This window comes from Mauremys reevesii, linkage group 8 (genome assembly GCF_016161935.1).
Source record: "Mauremys reevesii isolate NIE-2019 linkage group 8, ASM1616193v1, whole genome shotgun sequence".
In the NCBI taxonomy this organism is placed as follows: Eukaryota; Metazoa; Chordata; order Testudines; family Geoemydidae; genus Mauremys; species Mauremys reevesii.
In genome coordinates, this window is record NC_052630.1 from 71,790,051 (window position 1) to 71,810,830 (window position 20,780).

The 20,780-nt window shown below is 39.3% G+C and overlaps 2 protein-coding genes across 5 annotated transcripts in view; one reads left to right on the plus strand and one right to left on the minus strand.

The window, feature by feature from the left end:
• SASS6 (SAS-6 centriolar assembly protein) overlaps nucleotides 1-5,456 on the plus strand; it is a 30,200-nt gene extending 24,744 nt beyond the window's left edge. Inside the window, exons 15-17 of the mRNA XM_039484714.1 lie at nucleotides 960-1,054; nucleotides 4,008-4,102; nucleotides 4,219-5,456. Coding sequence (XP_039340648.1) covers nucleotides 960-1,054; nucleotides 4,008-4,102; nucleotides 4,219-4,328 — 300 coding nt within the window. The 3' untranslated portion in view covers nucleotides 4,329-5,456. The remainder of the gene's footprint in view (nucleotides 1-959; nucleotides 1,055-4,007; nucleotides 4,103-4,218) is intronic.
• Nucleotides 1-20,780, minus strand: part of MFSD14A (major facilitator superfamily domain containing 14A) — a 43,461-nt gene that overhangs the window by 13,175 nt on the left and 9,506 nt on the right. For 3 of the 4 annotated variants that reach the window (XM_039484719.1, XM_039484718.1, XM_039484721.1), the window contains 9 exons: nucleotides 20,279-20,406; nucleotides 18,876-18,990; nucleotides 17,891-18,109; nucleotides 17,429-17,542; nucleotides 16,802-16,873; nucleotides 15,991-16,103; nucleotides 15,138-15,235; nucleotides 13,788-13,951; nucleotides 10,118-11,438 (listed from right to left, as the gene is read on the minus strand). In XM_039484719.1, coding sequence (XP_039340653.1) covers nucleotides 11,232-11,438; nucleotides 13,788-13,951; nucleotides 15,138-15,235; nucleotides 15,991-16,103; nucleotides 16,802-16,873; nucleotides 17,429-17,542; nucleotides 17,891-18,109; nucleotides 18,876-18,990; nucleotides 20,279-20,406 — 1,230 coding nt within the window. In that variant the 3' untranslated portion in view covers nucleotides 10,118-11,231. Of the gene's footprint in view, nucleotides 1-10,117; nucleotides 11,439-13,787; nucleotides 13,952-15,137; nucleotides 15,236-15,990; nucleotides 16,104-16,801; nucleotides 16,874-17,428; nucleotides 17,543-17,890; nucleotides 18,110-18,875; nucleotides 18,991-20,278; nucleotides 20,407-20,780 lie in introns of those variants that run through there. The other variant, XM_039484720.1, reaches the window with a different exon arrangement.

The window sequence follows — 20,780 nt, forward strand, 5'->3', positions numbered from 1 at the left end:
ATTCTATCTCAGTTCCCTGCCCTTGTACGTGAGAGTGGCCAAAGAGGTGTTTCCCTGGGTCTTCCTCTTGCTCCAGTATCTCCTCCTGCTACCCAGGCCCCTGGCTTCTGGCCTGTCTTCCTATTCCCAGAGAGGGCCTGCAAAACTTTCTGCTCCCTGCAGCCTCTTCCTGCTGCTCTTTATGGATAGGCTTGGAAGGATCAGATTTTCATCAGTAAATGTCAATTCCCCACCCCACCCCCAATAATTGTCTGATTTCCCCCATACTTTAAACATTTAAATTGATTACATTTTTAAAAAAAAAGCTTAAATGAACAATGTTATCCAGTGACATGTTTTTTAAAATGAATTCTGCTGAGTTTTGGGAGAACACCTGTCCCCCACTCAGCTGGATCAGGTTAATGAACAGGACTGGCCCCATCCTCTTAAAGAGGCAGACCACCCTATTACACTCAGCAAAAGGCTTATCTTACTAAAAACAATCAAACCTGATGTTTCAGAAAAAATACTGAAGTCACCAAAACTTTAAGCAAAGGCTTTCTTGGGAAATATCATCTTTCCTTTGGCATAACTGACTTCAATCAGATACTAGTCAGCACTCTATTAGTGGGCTGTAAGCTGCTGTTCCACCCCAAATCTTAAATTTAACATTAACTGAAATAATTGAGAAGCAGCAACTATTTCCTGTTTTTATTGGATACCAAACCATGTTGATACGTATCAGTAATTCACCCTGTGCTATCATATTTATACACAGCAGACTTGTCATCTGAATTTCATCTTTTTGTTTTATATCTATACGATTTTATTTGTTAAGCATTTGCTAAACAGGGTGTGGAATCTTATTGCCCTGAGGTGCTCACAGTCTGACAAAAGTCCTCAGTCTATACATTTTCTTGGTGCATAATATCTGAATCCAAAATGTTGTTGAATGTTTGAAACCTTTGATCTTTTGGCAGGTTCAGTTTAACGTGCAGCTTTCAAAAACTAATAAAAGTTCAGACATTCAGCCAGGATTTCCTACTGCAACTGGTCATCTAACAAATACAGAAAAGTGAGTATCATAATTGTGCCCATATAAATTATTTTGAGGCCCAATTTTCAGAGACCTCAGCCCAGCCTTTCTAAAATCATTGGACATTTTTTTAAAACAGTTTTTTTATGCCCAAGTTTGTAAATACACATTGTATTATGTTCAAGTGAGCATGCACAGACTTACATTCACAAAATAAACCTGTATTTTAGAGGCTGCTTTTGAAAATGTGGTCCTCTGTCCGAGTGTCTTTGGAAGAGTTCTGAAGAAGCCATATTACATTTCTAGTGAAATATTAAATTGTCTTGTTTGCAGATTTACTTACAAAAAAAAAAGCTTGTTTGGCTGTGTGTCTTTTTAATGTAGTCTAATTTTTTCATTATTCAGCTCTCTTGGGATACACTACATAGACCAGTTTTCAGAGTAGCAGCCGTGTTAGTCTGTATCCGAAAAAAACCAGGAGTACTTGTGGCACCTTAAAGACTAACAAATTTATTTGTTAGTCTTTAAGGTGCCACAAGTACTCCTGTTTTTTTTACTACATAGACCAAACTTTGTCAGACAGCACTAATGACTTTACCTGACCCCATATTGTGACAATTCTGTTCTTCAGTGGAGTTCCACAATAGCAATGATATTGGTATGTGGGAGTATCAGCTTAATAGGGGCCAGCTACTCTGGAAATGGATGTCATAGTGACCTGAAAAGTAGAGTGAGGGCAATGAATATTCATTTGTTGATATGCTGACTCCCTAGCAAGTCTGGCATTCAGACCTATTGCTTAAAGTGATGTGACTGTAATAATTCCATTTGCAGATGATATCTGGTTTCTTTATTCCAGTTTACCAGGGTGATGCTGGAGTGTACCAATAGTGGGTGGTTTTAGAAATCATACATAGGCCCAGTGGGATGAGTAAGTGAAAACATTAAGCTCTTGCTGCACTGCATATTTTAACTGCATTTAACCAGTTAATTACATGGTTAATCCCAGTTATATCACTAGTGTCTTAGACTGGCAAATGTCTTCCTGAAACAAATTTTGCAAACTGTTTTTGTGGTGTAGATAGGACCTCCTCCAACTGTATCTATTATCTCACTTGGCTCTACTTTCCAGCTCTCCACTGCTCTGTGGGGGGTGTCCCAGAATGCATTGCTCTGGGTAATGCTGGCATTGCTCTGGCTGTGCCCTTTGGGAATGCTTTCTTCTTCTGAGCCATTGAGATAACTGCCCAAATTTTCTAGGAAAGCACCAATCCAAAGACCTCTTGGCACTGTTATAAATGTGGATGAACAAACCTGGTTGTCATGTGGTTTTGAGGTAGAAAACGCTGTTGTGCAGACAACTGTCATATTTGTTGTGACTGGGTTGGATGAGTGTCAGACTGGTTACAAAAACAGTAGTTTGCTGTGTAGACATGGCTGGAATATTGAATCTATATAAAATGTAAACACATTTTATGTAGTACTGCGTAAACTTAACATTGAGTCATTGTCCATGTAGGTCCCACACTAGGTATCTATGCATGCGAAATCAGAATCTTTGAACAGCAATGTCCATTGGAACTGTGCCTGGCACTCATTATGTCCTCGTGCCTTCCCCATCTGAGGGCAGAGCAGTCCCATCCATCCCTCTTAGTGCTTGGAAGTTTGCATCACTGCCATTGCTGTTATAGTGGATTCAAAGCTTTCAGGCTTGAACTCCCTGTTCATTGTGAAATGGACTCATTCCCTGCAGAGACAGACATATAGCCATTGTTTATTCTGTTTAAGCAGAAGCCCCATGTTTGACAGTTGTGCTATCTGCTTTTCAAGACTGAGAAAATCCAGTGTCAGTTGGCTAATACTACTTTTGGAGCAGTCTGAGAGGCACTTCAGACCCAGAACAGGTATGAGGCTCCAAAATAGGACCTTCCATCTCTGAGTCCCAGTCAGTCAGCACTTCTATAAGCCAGAATGCAACTCTTAAGACCAGTACCGGTAAGAGATCTAACAGGCCATCCACAACTGCCAGAAATCAGCTTGGCACTAAAGGCTGGTAGTGCCTCCAAGGTAAGATAGATTGAAACACTGAACCAAACATATTTCCAGGCATCCGTCTATATCTTGAGATCTAAATATCCTCCCAGGTCTCATGAAGTCCCCCTTTAAACTCCTCTCTGAATGTTCTCTCACTTCCTTACTCTGATTGCTTTTTTGGTGGTCATTACGTAAGCCAGGTGGGTGAGTGACCTTCTGTCCCTTGTAGCTCATCCCCCTCCCTTATTGTACTGTTTCAGCAAGATGCCAAACACTGCCTAGACCCAGCTTTGAGATCGATGCCAAATTGGGAAAGGTATTGTTTAGTGAGTGATCTGGGAATACTCATTCCCACCTTCCAGCTGAGATACTGCTGGCCAGTGACCTAGAATGAGATCCACATGGACAAATAATTGAAGAAAGAACAGTTACTTAGTTAGCAGTAACTGTGGTTCTTATGTTTTGTCTGAGGTGCTCCCACAAGCACCCTCCATTCTTGCTCCTTTGGAGTCTCCTCTAGATGAAAATCTAGATTAGTGAGAAACTGGAGGGATTGTTGTGGCTGCCCTGCCACTTGTACCCCCATTTGAGGGCACATATGCTGGGTACAGGCATGATCCCAACAGACACAGCTGTTCAGATTACAGTCTTGCATGCCTACGGTGGTATGCACCATGGATTACAATATCTCAAAAGTACCAGAGTTACTGCAAGGTAAGTAACCATTACACTGCTATTGTTTTAGCACCTGCATTGATGTTTTTATGGTAAACACAAGTATTTGAGACGTTTTAGGATGCTGCTGCTTCAGTCAGTCTTAATCTCTTTGAAGGGCCTTTATTTTAGGCCCTGAAGTATATTAAGAGTGAGCTTTACTGCATCAAAAACAAGCTTACAAAATTAGGTAAAAGTGTTAAGTTTTCCTATTTTAAGGATGATTCTATTTTCTTTTGGTTAGTGGTGAGAATTTGGGATTGGAATTGAAGTATTTAAAGAAAAGAGAAGACAGCATTCCTTTACGAGGTCTCAGCCAAAATACATTTAACTCCTCAGGTAGGAATGGCAGTAGTTCCATGAAAGTAAACAAATCTTATTTCAAAATGCTTTCTGCTTTAAGAAGGTGCTACTTGTACCCCCCAGAAGTTAATAGTATTTCCCCCTATTTGCAGAGTATCCGAAATCCTCCACATCAACAAAAACACCAACTTCATCAAAACCCGGAGTACAGTCTACAGCCTCTGCTTATTTCCCTGGATTGCAAACAACAATCATTAGATGAAATCTTTTATATTACCAACTATTGAAGATTTTGGATGGCTTTTAATTAAGATACTAAATACAATTACCCCTTAATGTCAGTCAATGTTATAGTAACCATGTAAAATGAGTTAACTTTACCTTACATTTGTATAATCTTTAGCTTTTGTGAAGAAATCAAATTGATTTACATATCAGTATACAATTCCAGCCAGAAGAGTAAAAGATGGAGGGGGAAAATTAACTACTTCAGTCATATGCTACAAAATGATTGTTTAAAAATGACCATTTATAAAATGAGGCAAAGCCTTTAAAAAGGTTTATAAATGGTTACAGAGCACCAAGACCCACATACAAGTTTGTGTAGTAAACAACCTATTTTAATCTTTCCCCTTGCCAGAAATCCCCAAACTAATGATATTGCTAATAGTTCTGTCATTATGCTGAAACTCAGTCCTGCTTGGAGTTTCTCCTTAAGAATACCTAGTAACTTTAGGATCTTGCTCCTGGAAAGTGCACAGCAACCTCAGCAATCTCTGAAGTCAGTGGTAGTTGTGCTGGGTAGTTTCCTGGTATAGGAAACTTCTTTTCCCAAGTTATGCCTACATCTGTTTGGAGTTTGAATCTAATTTTTGGTTTCTATACTGAAAGACATGTTTGTATAGCATTTTGAACTTACTACTCTGGGCTCCTTAGCCCCTAAATCAACACTTGTGCCAGGGTACCAGTGTAATGACCCAGGTCAGCTAAGACCAGGAGCTGTATTATATTCTCCTTGTACAGGATTTTGGCAGTCTAGATCAACATTATTCCACCAGTCACACTCCATGTATGGATGAAATATACACTCTGGCATTCATCTCTGGAGAACATTTTTGTAAGATGTAGCAGGATGTGGAGTATCTTTCATTGGCTTGGTCACTGAGGTGACCTGCCACCTATGGAACACTGTTTCCTGTCAGGGTATGTCTATACTGCACTCTCAGGCTGCAGTTGCAGTCCAAGTAGATATACCTGAACTTGCTTTACTGTACCTAGTTCAAATAAGAGCAGTGAAACTGCTTCACTTTGGCCTAGCTCCACAAGTAATTACTCAGGGTTCTGGGCAGGCCTGTACAGCCCACACTGAAGCACCTGCTGCTGCAGCACCTTCACTGCTCCAGTACCCAAACAGGCTAGATTGGAGATGTCTGCTTGAGCTATAATCACAACATGTAATTGCAAGTATAGGCATATCTTCAGAAGCTCAGTTACAAGAATGTAAGGAGTGAGCACTTTGCTTCTGGCCTAGGACTCATGCTTCCAGTTTCAGAAATTCAGGTTAAATTTCATAAATGTAAGAGCTGAAGCATTGTGGGATCACTCTTGTTCCTCATACAGAGACACTTCCTAGCTTTAAAATTATGCAGGACATTTATTTAATATAGGTTTCAGGTGGCTTTCTTTGGAAATTGCTTTTTTACATATGTGAATGTGTGTGCAGATTTTTATCTGGTGGATCAATAGTCAAATATTTAAATGACTACTTAATGAGATCCTAAATACTTACCTTAGTGAAAGCAAACAATTGAGTTATGGCTACACATTTCACATCTTGTCACAGCCTCTGCTTATTTTTCCTCTCTCTCTCCATAGCAGATGATTCCACATACAGTGGGCTAGTTCAGCCCGGGGCCCACGCGCCAACTGCAGCTGCAGTTTTTATTTTTTTTTGGCGGTTGGCGTTGAGCTCGAGCTCCGCCTGCATGCGGTCTGCTGTCCACTGGAGCCCGAGCGAGCGCCGCCCAGGCGCGGGGCGAGGGGCGGAGGAGAGCGAGGGAGCGGGGGGACGGGACCCGCGCAGTGTCATGCGGCGGTCCGCCGCCGCCGCGGCCCTACACACACTGTGTGTGTGGGGTGGCTTTTGCTTTTTTTCTATATTTGGCCCTCATCAAAAAAACTTTGGACACCCCTGGGCTAGTTTGTAATACATTGGAAATTACAACCAAGTATCTGAACTCTCTCTTGTTCCAGTAATTTTATGAAGAATTAATTAGAACATCTGGAAACAATTCCATATTCTACTACTGTAATCAAAGATGCCTGCACTGGTGACTACAGTGGTGTACAGAACATATCAAGTAAATTTAACTGTACTTACCACTTAGGTTGTAGCATGAGTCCACCAATGAGCCCAAGCCAAAGTCTGTTTTCTTCCACTGAGTCTCAGTGAAGATTGAGGAAGCCAGTTACATGGAATTGAAGTAAATTTTTCTCTGCATCTTATATGAACCATATTCTAATATCAAACTGGTAATTTAAAAATGACAGTACACTTGTAGGGAATTTTCCAATAATATCTTGGACTCAATTTATGCCCCTAGCTCTTACAATTCTGTAATACTGTATCAGTCTACTCCTTCTTTCCCTTAATGTTTGAGTGGCTAATCATCCTAAATTTTGCACATTATTGTCCAAATGTATATTAAACATTTTGGAGTGTAAAATTTGTAAATTTGTATTGTGTGTGTATATATAGTTGCATTTGGACATGTATATGTTAATGGAAATTAAAATGGTTTCAGTAAAATGATGTTTCTGGTCAGCTGCAGTTAAGTGGAAACATTGGGGAGGAGAGAGGTTTCACTCACTCAAATATTTTAAAACCAGAAGTAGAGCAAAGTTATAACTTCACTACAGTCAAGACCAGTAAGTGGTACTGTTTTGCCAGACAGCTTCATGGCCCACTTATCAAGTTGCATAGTCCAAAAATTTGGGATTTACAAAAGATTATCTGCTCTGAGAAGATTTTTATAAAATGACTAAATACACTCTCACACAATGCAGTAGTATTAGAAATCAGTATGAAACTTAAACTGGGGACTAGATCTTTCAAAGAAACTTAGATGGTGTGGCACCTTGGTGCCCAGTGGCATTCAGAGCCCAGCATCCACGCACCCTACACAATGCATGGTGAACATTCTATATCTTAAGCACCTGTCAGCTAAGCAAGATTAATTTACTGTCACTGTTTGGTGGTGGTATTTACTTGAAAGGGGGTGGTACAGGATGGCCATGACAAATTCTCACATTATCCCACTCCAGTCTTTAAGACTTTAAAAAACCCAAAACACTTACCTGTTAGCAACTATGCAGGCATCTTGCTCCTAGGTCTACTTGTACAAAATAAATGCTCAAAGCAGCTTAGTAGCAATTTAAATGAGCAAACAGTACATTAGTAAAGTATTCTACTGGTGGCTTTTTCTTTTAAAAAGCTAGAGGGAACTTCTAGGGGTAAAAAAACTACATGCATAAAATATGGCGGGCAGGGTGTTGTGATCATGCAGCCTGAAAAGTTACACAAAGAGGCCAAACCTGGATAGTGCACTACAGCCTGAGTCCATGTATTTGCATTTAACCAGAGCTACACACACACAAGACTTTTAATATCACTTGTACACAGATAGAATGTAAGCACTGAAATTGATTCCTCTGTTAAAGAGGCAGGTATTTTAACAGTGATAAAGTAAGAGCATGGCTGGCTGTTTTGTCAGTCCTTCCTTTCCTGCAGGTGGCTCTGACCCTACTGCTAAAGGTGATACCAGCTCAAGCCCTACCTGTAATTCATTTAGTAAAGAGAAGAGCTGGTTTAAGCAGACTTGGAGACTGAATACAGGAAACAGCAGAGAGAATCTCAAACAATGTTATCTAGTCATACAGTATTCATCTGTGTACTAGATAACATTGTTTGATTCTAGTAATTCCAAGCCAGACACAGCAATTTATTTTCATCTGACTGGACTCTGCTTTACTCCAACATATTAAAATGCTGTTCTCTTTCAAGTGTTATCACATTTCTGATTGTTATTAATAATGAAGTTAACTTCACACCATCTGCTATTGTGGCAAGGACATCAATGACTTTTAGCAGAGTTTAACCTAAACTAATTGTTAGAGGTTGCTGCTTGACAATACTTTCTACCTCTTTTCTTCTATCAAAGATTACTGGTAACTCCTTTTGCAGTGCTGTCGTCCAAGGGGAAAAAAATACTTTTGATTAAAAGATGGACTTACCCGTATATTCAGAAGTAGCCTGCTTCAGGTATGTGGCCCATTAATTCAGTGGTAAATGACTTAATACTAAGTAAATTTAAGATTAAGGTTTTTACTTAATTTTATTCAGTAACATTCTTTTAGATGTTGCATGGCAAGATGGGTGCAAGAATCAGAAAATGAAACCTTAAGAAAAGAGGTATGCCAGTAACATTCATTGAATATATTTTAAGTTGCTCTAAAGTTAGTCCATGAGTAAGTTTTGATTTGGGCAACATTAGTACTTAAAAGATAAACATTCAAATTAGAATTGATTATTAGTTTGCCCTTTTTTGCAGGGGAAAGATACATTTTGAATAAAACAAGATAATCAGTAAATGACAGGATCATTTACTCCATCCTGATTTGAGAAACAAGGTAAGTCCAGTCACTCCCCTCAAATATCCATAGATATGTTTCCTATGGCAAGTAATGTGAGTTGCAGCCTGCCCACCCACTCCTCTGATGGGATAACTGGGAACCTGTATCCAGTGAATAACTTCTATCACAGGGGTGGGCAAACTACAGCCCAGGCACCACATCATCCCTTCAGATGTTTTAATCCAGCCCATAAGCTCCCACCAGGGAGCAGGGTTGGGGGTCATGCCATGGCTCTGCACAGCTCCTAGCAGCAGAGGCATGTCCCTCCTCCAGCTACTACACATAGTAGCAGCCAGGGGTCTTCACATGCTGCCCCTGCAGCTCCCATTGGCCTGGAACCATAGCCAATGGGAGCTGCAGGGGTGGTGCCTACAGACAGGGCAGTGCACAGAGCCATCTGACTGCCTCTCTGCATAGGAGCCAGAGGGGGGAACATGCCGCTGCTTCCAGGAACTGCTTGAGGTAAGCGCCACCTGGAACCTGTACCCCTGAGCACCCTCCTGCACCCCCAGCCCACTCCTGCAGCCTGAACTCTTCATTTTGGCCCCAGCCCACACCCCAACCCCCAATTTCAGGAGCATTTATGGCCCACCATACAATTTCCATACCCAGATGTGGCCCTTGGGCCAAAAAGTTTGCCCACCCCTATCAGCTCAAAGTTGATTTTATTGCTACAGTACCTGCCATACTCTTTTTCAAAACACATGGAGGCCCAGCTGTACATTTTACAGCATCAGAATAAGTATTCATAGGATAGGTGCATCACACTTCGTTTAGAGCTAACCTGATTTAAGGTATAAACAGCTTGCTAATGTCAATGACAAGTTCAAAATTAAACAAAGCAGACCCTGCAGGAGGAAAAATTGTGTTTGAATGCTTTAAAAAAAAAAAAAGTAACAGCAGGGAATCTCTTACAGGATCTAAGGTTTTTGTGGATGGGAGCAGGATAAAAAAAATGCAGGACCAGGTGGGAGTGGGTTGCAGGGCAGGCCAGGAGTGGGATTAAAAATGTCACATGCAGCGCTCTACTTGGCAATAGATTGCCCATTAGTTTCTTGCTGATTTAATACAATACCACTATTAAGCAAAAGCTTTTCATTAAAATTTTGCAGTACAAGGACAAATAAGCTATTACAGGTATGTGGGAATGAAAAGGATAAGATTCACACGATTTACCTACAATTGGTATTTGTCTGTTGAATCAAATTACATTCAAAGCACTAAGGAACCCAAAAACTTGACAGGAAGTGAGAAAGCAATACTGAAGCTACAATATGTTCAGCAGGCTACAAGACACATTACAGAATTCAGATACAGACGATCTATGGTTTGAACTGATTTCAAAGACAATTTAAAAAATTCATTAAAATATTCATTTATTAACAATATATTTACACATTTTCCAGCTCTCAGTCAACCATGGTGAATGTTCAAAGTTAAAAAACCAGTAAGCAGTAACCACAACATTTTAAACTATACCTTATACACAATTTATACAAAGGAATACTTGTTTAAATAATACAACTGGACACAAAAATATACATTTTTAGAGAAATTCACATCAGTAACTGTATAAAGCTCTCTCTCATGTACTAGAGTCCTGAAAATTTAGGACTGAAACATTAGCTCTGTAAAAGTAAAAAGTTGCTAGCCAGTCCTGAAAGGCCACTATATAGCACATGGACATTTTCAAGGCTATCAGCTTATATTTCAGTTTGTGTATTCAAGTTTTGAGGTCCTTATGATTACACAAACATCAGAAACAGTGGTATAAACTGTATTTGAGAAAGCAGAGTTTGAGCCCATATTAAAATCTTGTAGGCTCAAAAGATCCACTAATTTAAATACTAACTGTTTGATACTATCTTGTACTCCAAAAATTAGGAAGAATTAAAGTAATGCACTTACACACAAAATTTTTTACTGTTCATCAAGCGTGCTCACCACATGATTTTGTATTAGCAGAAACTTAATAAAACCTCCCATACAGTGATTTTAAAATGAAACCAATTCACCTTTTCCTTACTTGAGTGCATTTACATTAAGGCTTTGTACTATCTGACCCAAAATTTTACAACATAAAATGAATGGGTCCACAAATATGCTAGTATGTCTCATTGAGACTTAGCATGAAGAGAATTAAAGCTTTACACCTTAAGGAAATGGACACAGGGACACATGCTGATACCTTGAATATGTTTTCCTTTTTGTCTCAGAACTAGGATGAAAAGGTTAATTATATTAATAGTATGAGACCAGTGCTTAGTTTCTTCTTTTTAAAAGCAAGTTAATTTAATTGTAACATCTTTGGAGAAATTTCCAGTTCCTGTCTGTAGTTCCTACAAATTTCATGCAGAAAGATACATTTCTTAAGATAACATTAAGAAATTACATTTTTTATGTAAATGGAATGTGTATCCAGAACTGGAAACAAGACCTATGAAATATAAAAACGTTTTTCTGGATTTTGTCATCATACATTTGTGTCTTGCAATAAAGGTTCTTTGGCCTCACCAGGGGCCTGTGGACTGTGTGGATGACCATGACCACCACTGTGTTTTTTCCAATTGCTGGACCGTACATTTAGATTGGTGTGTTCAGGAATAAACAAGGCAACAAGCAAAGCCAGCAGCACAGAGCATGCTCCAAACAAGAAAGGGGGTCCAGGAATTATGGAGTTCTGAAAACAACAAAAACACTTATTTTCTAGGAGGAACAGTTAAGTAAATCCATAGTTCACAGACACTGGTTGGTCCACATCAGGCTCTGTACTTAAAAAACAAAACATATTTTATGCTTTCATTAGTTTAGGGCAGAATACTCCTAATGAGTGGGCTATTTCAATACCCAGCCCTAGTAAACCTTATTCATAGGTGAATGATAGTCATTCGCAAAGGTTGAGGAAGGAAACCCAGAAGAGGAGAAACCTGTTAGATGAGTTTCTCTTTGGGTGTTTTTTAAACTGCAGAATTCTCTAACTTCACAGGAAACGTGCCACTGTCTAGTGTCTTACCTGCCAGAAATACAGACTTATAGAATCATACAGCTGAACTGCTATTTCCAGCCATGTAATTAAAACTCACTGTAGCTACCAGCTAAGTACAGGGCTAGTCTTCACTGCCTTGTTAGCCTGGGGTAAAACTCAAGCTTTGTCCAGAGCCCAGCTCCTTTCAAATACACACAAAATCTAGCTTGCCAACCCATCAACATTAACAGCCACATTTAAACAAGAAAAGCCAAGGTACTAACTACTATTTAAAAAGTTAACCAAGACTGTGAATTAAACAGAAAATACACAAGCAGAAGACTACCCTCCTTCACCCTTTGATATTCTGTTTCAGACATTACAATGGTGCAGTGTTCACAGACCTAGACACTGTCAGAAGTCATTTAACTATACAAAAGGGACTATGATCTAACTCGCTTTGCTTATTTTTCGTCTCAGCCAGAAAGTTACTTTATTTACAGGATTTCATTCTGTGGTTTTACTCTCTGCATTCATGCACTCATGTGATTTGAACATTAATACTTCAAGTAAATTGAGTAAACCAACCCCCCACCCCCCAAGTGTAAATAAAGGACAACAAGATCTTCAAGCTGTGTCTTTCACCACACCATCAAAAAGACTGGCTGACTTGTAGACTTATTTTGAAGCAGTAAGTTTTAGATAATTTATTTTTCAAAGTAAGCTATAGCTGGAAGGACCAGAAATGGCACTCAGTTGCTTTCAAGAAATGAAGTAGTGCATAGGCTGGTATCTATGACCATAATGGCAATTTATGCCTCCTTTTAGGCAGAGGCATATCGACAGGCCAGAACGTTTTCCAATGTCAGATAAAGAGGAGAAAGTGGCAAGAACAAGAACTGTGCCACAAGAAAGTACAGAAAGAGCAAAGCATATTCAGCTTTTTAGTGTCCAGTCTAAATCATGTGTTTTTAAATATTCAATAGACTTAAGATACAATTCTGGGCACATTACTACCAGAAAAAAGTATGTACAAGTTGAAGAAAATTTAGAAAAAAGCAGAAGTTAACAGGCAAGAGAGACCAGCATACAAGGAAAGAATGAAGAGATGTGTAACTTGGTCAGAAGATGGAGAATAGGAAAGTGTTTAAAAACATGAACCAATGGGGTTCTTTTTAGGGTGATCCAAAGGAGCAATGGGATTGATTAGTCACTGGAAAATTTAGGCTTAATATCAAGAGGATTGTCTTAATTGCAAGAGTTATTAGACAGGTCAAGAGTCTCACAATAGAAATGGTTAGAGAAGTCCCTTTGCTCGATTCATTTAAAGCTGGACTGTCTAATGCACTGTTGAATGTGTCACAGGGCAGCGAGATGAACTAGAGTATCCAATTTATTTCCCCCCCCCCCCCCCCCAAGGCCTAGGACAGAGGTTCAAACTGTGGTCCACGGACCACCAGTGGCCCGCAAGCTCCATTCAGGTGGCCCATGGATAGTTCCCTCTAAGATGCATGGCCGCACACAAAAGAATGAAGGAACATCCACCTAATTAGTGGAGCCACACAGGCATGACTCCACTAATTAGGTGCCTGGACTTTGGAGAAGATGCACATGTAAGGTGAGGTGGTGGCCTTGTGGGAGAGAGGGGAAATAGAGGATAGGTGGGAGGGGGAATTTGGGACATGCAGGGCTGTGATGACCAGAGAAAGAGGCGACTTTCCCTAGCTCGGGGGCTGCTGCGGCAGGGGAGAGACCTCCCTCCATCCCAGCCCCAGCTTGGGGGCTGCTGCGGCGAGAGAGGGCACCTCCAACACACCAGAAAGGTTAGACTACTGATATTAAAATATGAGTTGTGTTTTTTTTAATATAGCACTTTTATCCAAAGTGCTTTACAATAGTTAGCTAATGGTACAAACAACATTTGGAAAGATCATTAAGTGGTCTGCTAAGACCCTCAGCAATTTTCAAGTGGTCTGCAGGAAAAAAAATAAAAGTTTGAAACCACTGGTCTAGGATTTATCTTTGCTGCATTTCTTGTAACTTATAAATAAATAGGAACAATACCTGTTGTGAATGGTGTTGTGTGGCCATGTTACCTCCCAATTCAGTTTCAGTCATTGGGAGTTCATTCAATTCTACATGGAATATGTAGAATATAAAACCATAAAGTGCTGGTCCCAAACCATTACACAATCCTCGAATTCCTGTTATCATCCCTTGAACAACACCTAAAGAAAAAGGCATTCCATAAAATTAAATGTGTATACAATGAAGATTGTTTAAAATACTTTTGGGCAATTGTCTAACATGCAATGGGGCCTGATTCACTTTTTCCCCATGCTGGTGTAAACTAGGAGTAACTTCACTAAAATCAGTCGGGATACACCTCTGTAAGACTGATATGAGAGGAGAATCATGCCTACACCAGAATCAAAACAATGAGGAACATTAGGCAAGACAAACTTTATGTTTTAGTCAGAGCACAGCGTTTCCTATGCCATACTGACCAAAAGACTATCCAATCTGGTATGTTGTCTCTGACAGCTATCTATGCTTCAGAGAAAAGCAAAAACATATTACTGGGGCTCCAAGACACTACAGTAATAATAAATAAATGCACCTGAAGAATTGAGTAAATCCATGCATGGTGGGAGAGAAGAATTGAAACATGATCAGTTGATGTACTCAATCAAAAGTAGTAGTGATGTAGTATTATGCTACCTTCAATGAATGGGTTTTCCTCAGGGGTGAAAGTAACTTAAAGGACTTACCAGTACACTGGAGTCCTGAGTGGGGGCGTGGCCTCAACCGGAAGAGATGGGGCCTTTCAAGATTTAAAGGCCCTGGGGCTCCAACTGTGGCTGGGAGCCCCAGGGCCTTTAAAATCACCCTGGAGCTACCAGCTGCACAGGAAGCTGGGAGCCCTGGGGCGAATTTAAGGGCCCAGGGCTCCGGCCACTGCGGAGCTCCAGGCCCTTTAAATCACCGTGGGAGCCTGGCTGCTGGAGCTCCGGCAGCGCTTTAAAGGGCCCGGGGCTCCCTGCAGCGGCTGGAAGCCAGTCCAGCCTGGCACAGCGTACTGGACCAGCTTACTTTCACCTCTGGTTTTCCCTATGCTAGACACACTCATTATTCATCTACCTTGTTTAAAGAGGAAAGCCCAGCTGCCTCCAAACAGTCCACAGGCCTTTGAGAACTACCACTCTTCTACAGTGAAGTTAAAACTACACTAATGTTTCTCATTTACATTAACATACTATTATGTTGGCTAATTTGTCCTGCAAACTAGCATAGAGGTTAAGGATAATCCTTGAGTACCAGTAAGACAGCATTGATACATCTGATGCTAAGGAGGTCAGAATATTCCTAGTTTGAACATTCCTTAAAATTAACAACAAGACCTATAAAACATACCCTGTTGATCAGCATCAGCAGTTCGTGAAACCAGTGCACTTACTGCTGGGAACGTAATACTAGACATTGCTGCAACAGCCCCTGCTGCCCACATCATCCTGAAAAACATAAGTGTTAAGAGAAAAATCAAGATAAGAATTCTGAATTTCTACCTTCCATATACCTCTTACTTAAAAGTTTAGAAAGAACTGCACACGTTCCCCTGGGAAGCATTGATCATGTATTTTGTAAACTCTCCTCCCAAATTAAGAGGAGGTGAACATCCAAAAAGTGAACTTAACTTAGTTTTCCCCCATTAGGTCATTGGCATGTTAGCATGTGTAAAGGGTGCAATCACGGGGGCGGCAGGGGAGTGCTACAATTGATGCAAGCTGACATATTGACAAGTCAATGCAGTCTACAAGCAACAAGACACGCCCCCCAAAAATAAAAAAACAAACAAACCAAGAAAATCTGACTGTTAGAGAAAAGAGGACAAAGCATTTTTCAATGTTGTTTGGTGTCCAGAGATGGAAAATATCCATGAACAATTTTTGGTCTTATGAAGATTATTGGCACAAGAGATTGACATTGTTTAGGTCAATCATACAGCACAATACCAAATTCTTGGTTTGGGATGGTTCACCAGACAATGTTTCTTTGACTGCACCAAGTATAAACCAATTACATCTTAAAAAAAAAAAAAAAGTTCCATCTTAAGAGGAGACAAAGGATACGTTGCCTATAACAGCTCATGTGAAACAGATACATGTAAAAAACAAAAAAAACCCTTTGTGAATGTTTATTAAGTAGGAAGTAATTTAAAATCTTAGTATGTCAGTTCATTAATTCAACTAAAATGAAATGTACGTACCAAGGCTCCGAGCCAAAACCATACCATGCGAGCTGTAATATTTGAAATCCCAGACCCAGTAAGATGGTGTTTTTATTTCCAATGGACCGCATAAGTAAACTCAAAACTACTGTCTGTTAGGAAAAAGAATGTAATATTTTAATTGTGACTACTCACATTATACAGCAATACATATAAAATGTTTACTTTGCTTCTGTCAAAACTAGTGAAGTTTTATGATGTAGTATTTTCTAGACAGAGACTGCAACATGCAATAAAGGAGAGAGATATGTGAAGAGATTGTTACCTTGCTCTTGATGTGCAACAATTTAGATTTTCCTTGATGACTCCATACACTGGGAATATATTATTTAATCTGCCCTGATGGCTTAAACAAGCTATTTTTCAACCCAAACTAAGCTTAAGGAGAAGATTGAATCAACTTCTAAGAGGTTTGGGAGTGTGGCTAAGGAAGAAATAAATTAAGGTTAAGGCACTAGACTACAATTCATGATATGGATTATATTCCCAGCTCTGACAGATTTAAGGCAGTCTCAATGTCTGTGCATCACAGTTCTTCCACAAAATGGTGATATTTTTCTACTTCCCAGGATGTGAGAATGAATTGTTTATGAACTGGTCAGACATTAGGTGATGGGGGAAAAAGGAAGCTATATAAAATGAGATCAGAATTCAAAGCATCTTTCCTTTTCTATTCTAACCTTCTGAAACCAGACAGACTGGGTTCCTGGAATTACAGTTACAGGGACTGTCATAATATTTAGCTCTCACTTGAACCCATTATTAGTGAAATTTATAGATTAATATTCACCTGTGCAATAATGGAGAGAATCCCAAGAACTGCTATAAAAGCTGCAACACTTTCAGGTGAAAATCCCATTATCTACATTAGAGAAGGAGTAATTTGATCATTAAACTTCAAATGTATATTGACACATCTTTCATGTTTTGTGACATCAGTGGAAAAAATAAATGAAGTAACCAGAAAAACGCTTAATCTGAAATAGAGGAAGACATTCCTGATTTTATTCAATCCCATAATCCATTGAAACTAACATTTACTCTTGCATAAAATAAAGATCTACTGCGGAACAGAAAACAACATCTATAATTGAGTATGGAACTTGAAAGAAAACTGACCCCATACTGTAAGAAACTAAAAATATTTTATCAGCTAACGAAAGCTAATTTTAACCACAGCAATGTAGTGGAATTTGTACTTCAAGGAATAATGCAAATGACTAAGAAACATGAGAAATATTTTGAGAACAGATTCATCTCTTTATTAACTATCAGAGTAACTAAAACCCACTATCAACAGCCATTAATCATATTGACTACCCATATATTGCTAAAGTAATGTAACAAGTGCAAAGAATACTCCCTTCTATAAATTTAGTTTTCCTTATCAGACATTTCTTTATATGCAGATTCTTACCTGTCTGAGGTATAGGAAGAAGCTGGAATATTGACCTGCCTCCGGGAGGTAGGAAAGAAAGACTGTTATGCAGATTAGCAGCACTATGGAATCTTGACCCACTTTCTTTAGTGACTAGGACAAAAAAGACACAGCTGTAAGGTCAACAACAGAAAACATCTACTCATCATTCCTAAGCAATGATATACAAAATGAACACTGAAAGAGGCAGATGCCCTTTAATACATACATCACTGTTGAAACATGTCCTTCAGCACATGCTAATCTGCATTTGCTAATCCCTGCTAAGCAGCAATTTGAAATTACTCACACTCTTCTCCAATAAACCTAGGAACTCAATTTTTTTAAAACCCAAATCAGGAGATAATTACTATCAGTCCCATTCCTAACTCAAAAGCAGTACAAATCCAAATTTGCATATATCAAGCCACCACTCCATGCTTAAACATTTAAATAGCTTACTGCAAAGGGGTCAGCCTGTTCCCAAGAAATGGGTGCTCCCCATGATGCTGGCCTCATCTTCTCGGGCAGTGATTCCGGTACAGCAACAAGAATAAAACAAATATCCAACAAAGCTATAGCTGTAGCTAGGACCACTACCAGGCTGTTTCCATAGACTCGACCAAGGTAGGCACCAATAGCTGGGCTGGTAACTAAACTTGCTGCAAAAGTTGCTGAAACCTGTAACAGGCAAAAGTCAGTATGAGAATAAGTTTTCCAGTAAGGAAGATCAAACTTATCCAATCTTTTTTCTGACTTCACTTTCGGCACCTTCACTTCCATAAACTTAGTTACAAATCACCCTAATCAGGTGCACAAGTTCTGAACTAATGTACAGTTCTTTTCTCTAGCATTGCAGCAGCAACCAAAATTTCAGACATCTGAAGTTTTTAATGAAAAAAAATGTGGTTAAGTGGGGCAGCACTGTATAGCCTTGTGACTGTGTCAAATGTGTGAAGTTTAGACACATCAGAGGTCTGATGGGCGGGTGGGGGGGGCGAGGAGACTCAGCATAACATTTTCTTTTGGGGGTGGTATTAGAAACTATGCTTATTTGCACAACATCCACAGCTCTTAATAAATCACAGAATTTACATTATATAGTAAAAGTTGCATATGCAAACAAAATGGAAAATAGCACCATCCTGACAACCAGAAAAGAATGGAGAGAAAAGATTATACAATGGCCATTTTAAATTTACCATTTTAAATTTAAGCTGACAAGACATTCAACAGGAGATGCAGAACTGGAAAGTAGGACCAAGTTTCCATTTGGAAGTGTTTAAAAAAAAAAAAAAACTGAGTGGCCAAAATAAGTTTATAGTGGGAAAGATATCAACTTTGAAAAGCTTGTGTCTCCTGCAGCAATATGACAAAGCTTCATTAAGAGAACTCTAGTTGTTGACCCTCACGAAGCTTAAAAGGTACAGAAGAATTAAGTACATACCAGCCCATAGGCCATGCTTCTTTCATGTTCTTGGGTTATATCTGCTACATAAGCAAACACCACTGAGAAAGTCACTGCAAAAACCCCAGAAACAGAGATAACAGCAAAGTACCACCTGGGGACAAAGGAATCAGAAAGAGAAGAATAGCTCAGTGGAGCTAAACATAACCAGCGGTGAACTTCTGAAACACTTCCAGGCAGATTAAGGTATCTATGACTGTCCAACTTATTCCTGACAAGTAATTTAAATATTTATAAAGTCAGTATGCATGTGTCTTTATATGGTTAAGAAATCTCTCCAGTGTGCACTGAGTGTATAACAGAATTACCTGCCATTCTACAAAAAATGCTTTGTGGATTAAATTAGGATAGTTCATTACAGATCCTTCAACATTAGCCTTAGCCCCTAGCCCTGAGTCCACAGACTAGCAATTATTTCACTCAAAATGCATGTTGCAAAATATAAACTGTTAAACAAAAAGCCTATCACCCAGGAATAGGGATCAAAATGGAGAGACCACAAAAGACGTTAAGACTAGATAACAAACTGAATTAGCTTCTGATACAATATGAACAGTTGACTCTCAGACCTCTATCAGTGCTAAGACCGTGTCTTATGTTATTTCAGATTTATCTTCAGGAGCAGTACAAATCTGAAACAATTGTGAACTAGCCATTATCCTAGGGACATTAGACTCATGAATGGAGGTGTATCAACAGACTACTAAAATTCCGGCTAGTCAAAATTTGCTAGATTCTAATATTTGATAAGCACAACTATAATAAAAAAGCTGCAGCTACTTTTTCAGTACCAGTTTTAATGTTACACACTAGTGCTTAAGGTATACGCTAGTTCTGAAGACTATTTTCAATTCTTAGTGACTATTTACTTAGTACTGAAATGATTTTGCTGAAAATTACAGCCAAATAAAGATATGCAAGCATTAGAGACATTCTCTGAAGGTACTGGGAAATATACTGTATAAAATTATACTCAACTATTAAGTTATTGACCCCCAAGAGGCTTAAAAGTACAAGAAATATACCAGCTCACAGGCCAAGTTCTTGGGCTTGCTCTGCTACATAAGCAAACGCCACTAAAAAGTCACAAGTCACTCCAGTACTAATGACTAGCTTAGAAGCAAGCACGGGGCTAACAGTCTGGAGATCCAAAATTCTAAGCCTGGCTTTGAGGCGTTCAGCAAGTCATTTCACCCCATCTCAGTTTCCCCAACTCTGCAATGGATTAGTACTTCCGCACCTACCTCACAGAGGTGCGCTAAGAATTAAACATCTGGTAAATTAACTAGAACACAAGTACTATTATAAATGCTACGTTATAAATTATGTACAGCAAGAACACACTAAAGACAAAGCCATAAATAACTATGCTTGTTACTAACCATGGGCTGATCTTCATTAATGGAATTGGTGCACAAGTGAAAAATACTGTTAAGAGTAAGAAGGACTTTCGTCCCCAAACATCAGAGAGAGCACCTATGAGGGGGGCACTGAGAAACGATAACAAGCCCTGAAAAGGAAAAACAAATTTTAAATAAAACCAAGAAATGAAAGATTGTTAGAAACTGACTGATTTTGTTTTGCAGATTAATGATAAATGTTGGCTATATGGAACAATGTGTCAAGCTGTATCTTCTATCGTCATCCCCCTTTTCCACTCAGCAGCAACCTGCAATTTGAATTTTACTATCCCACAGAAACCCAAAATGTGAAATCCAAATGCAGTCAACACACAGCTTAATAAAATGCATTTTGCATTTTTATGCGCTGTATTTAGGAGAGAGACCATTTTTCAACACATTGAGGACATGTGGTCTAACAATCAGAGCAAAGGACTGGGTGTCAACAGGTATCTTACATTCTTATGTGCTGTGACACCAACTG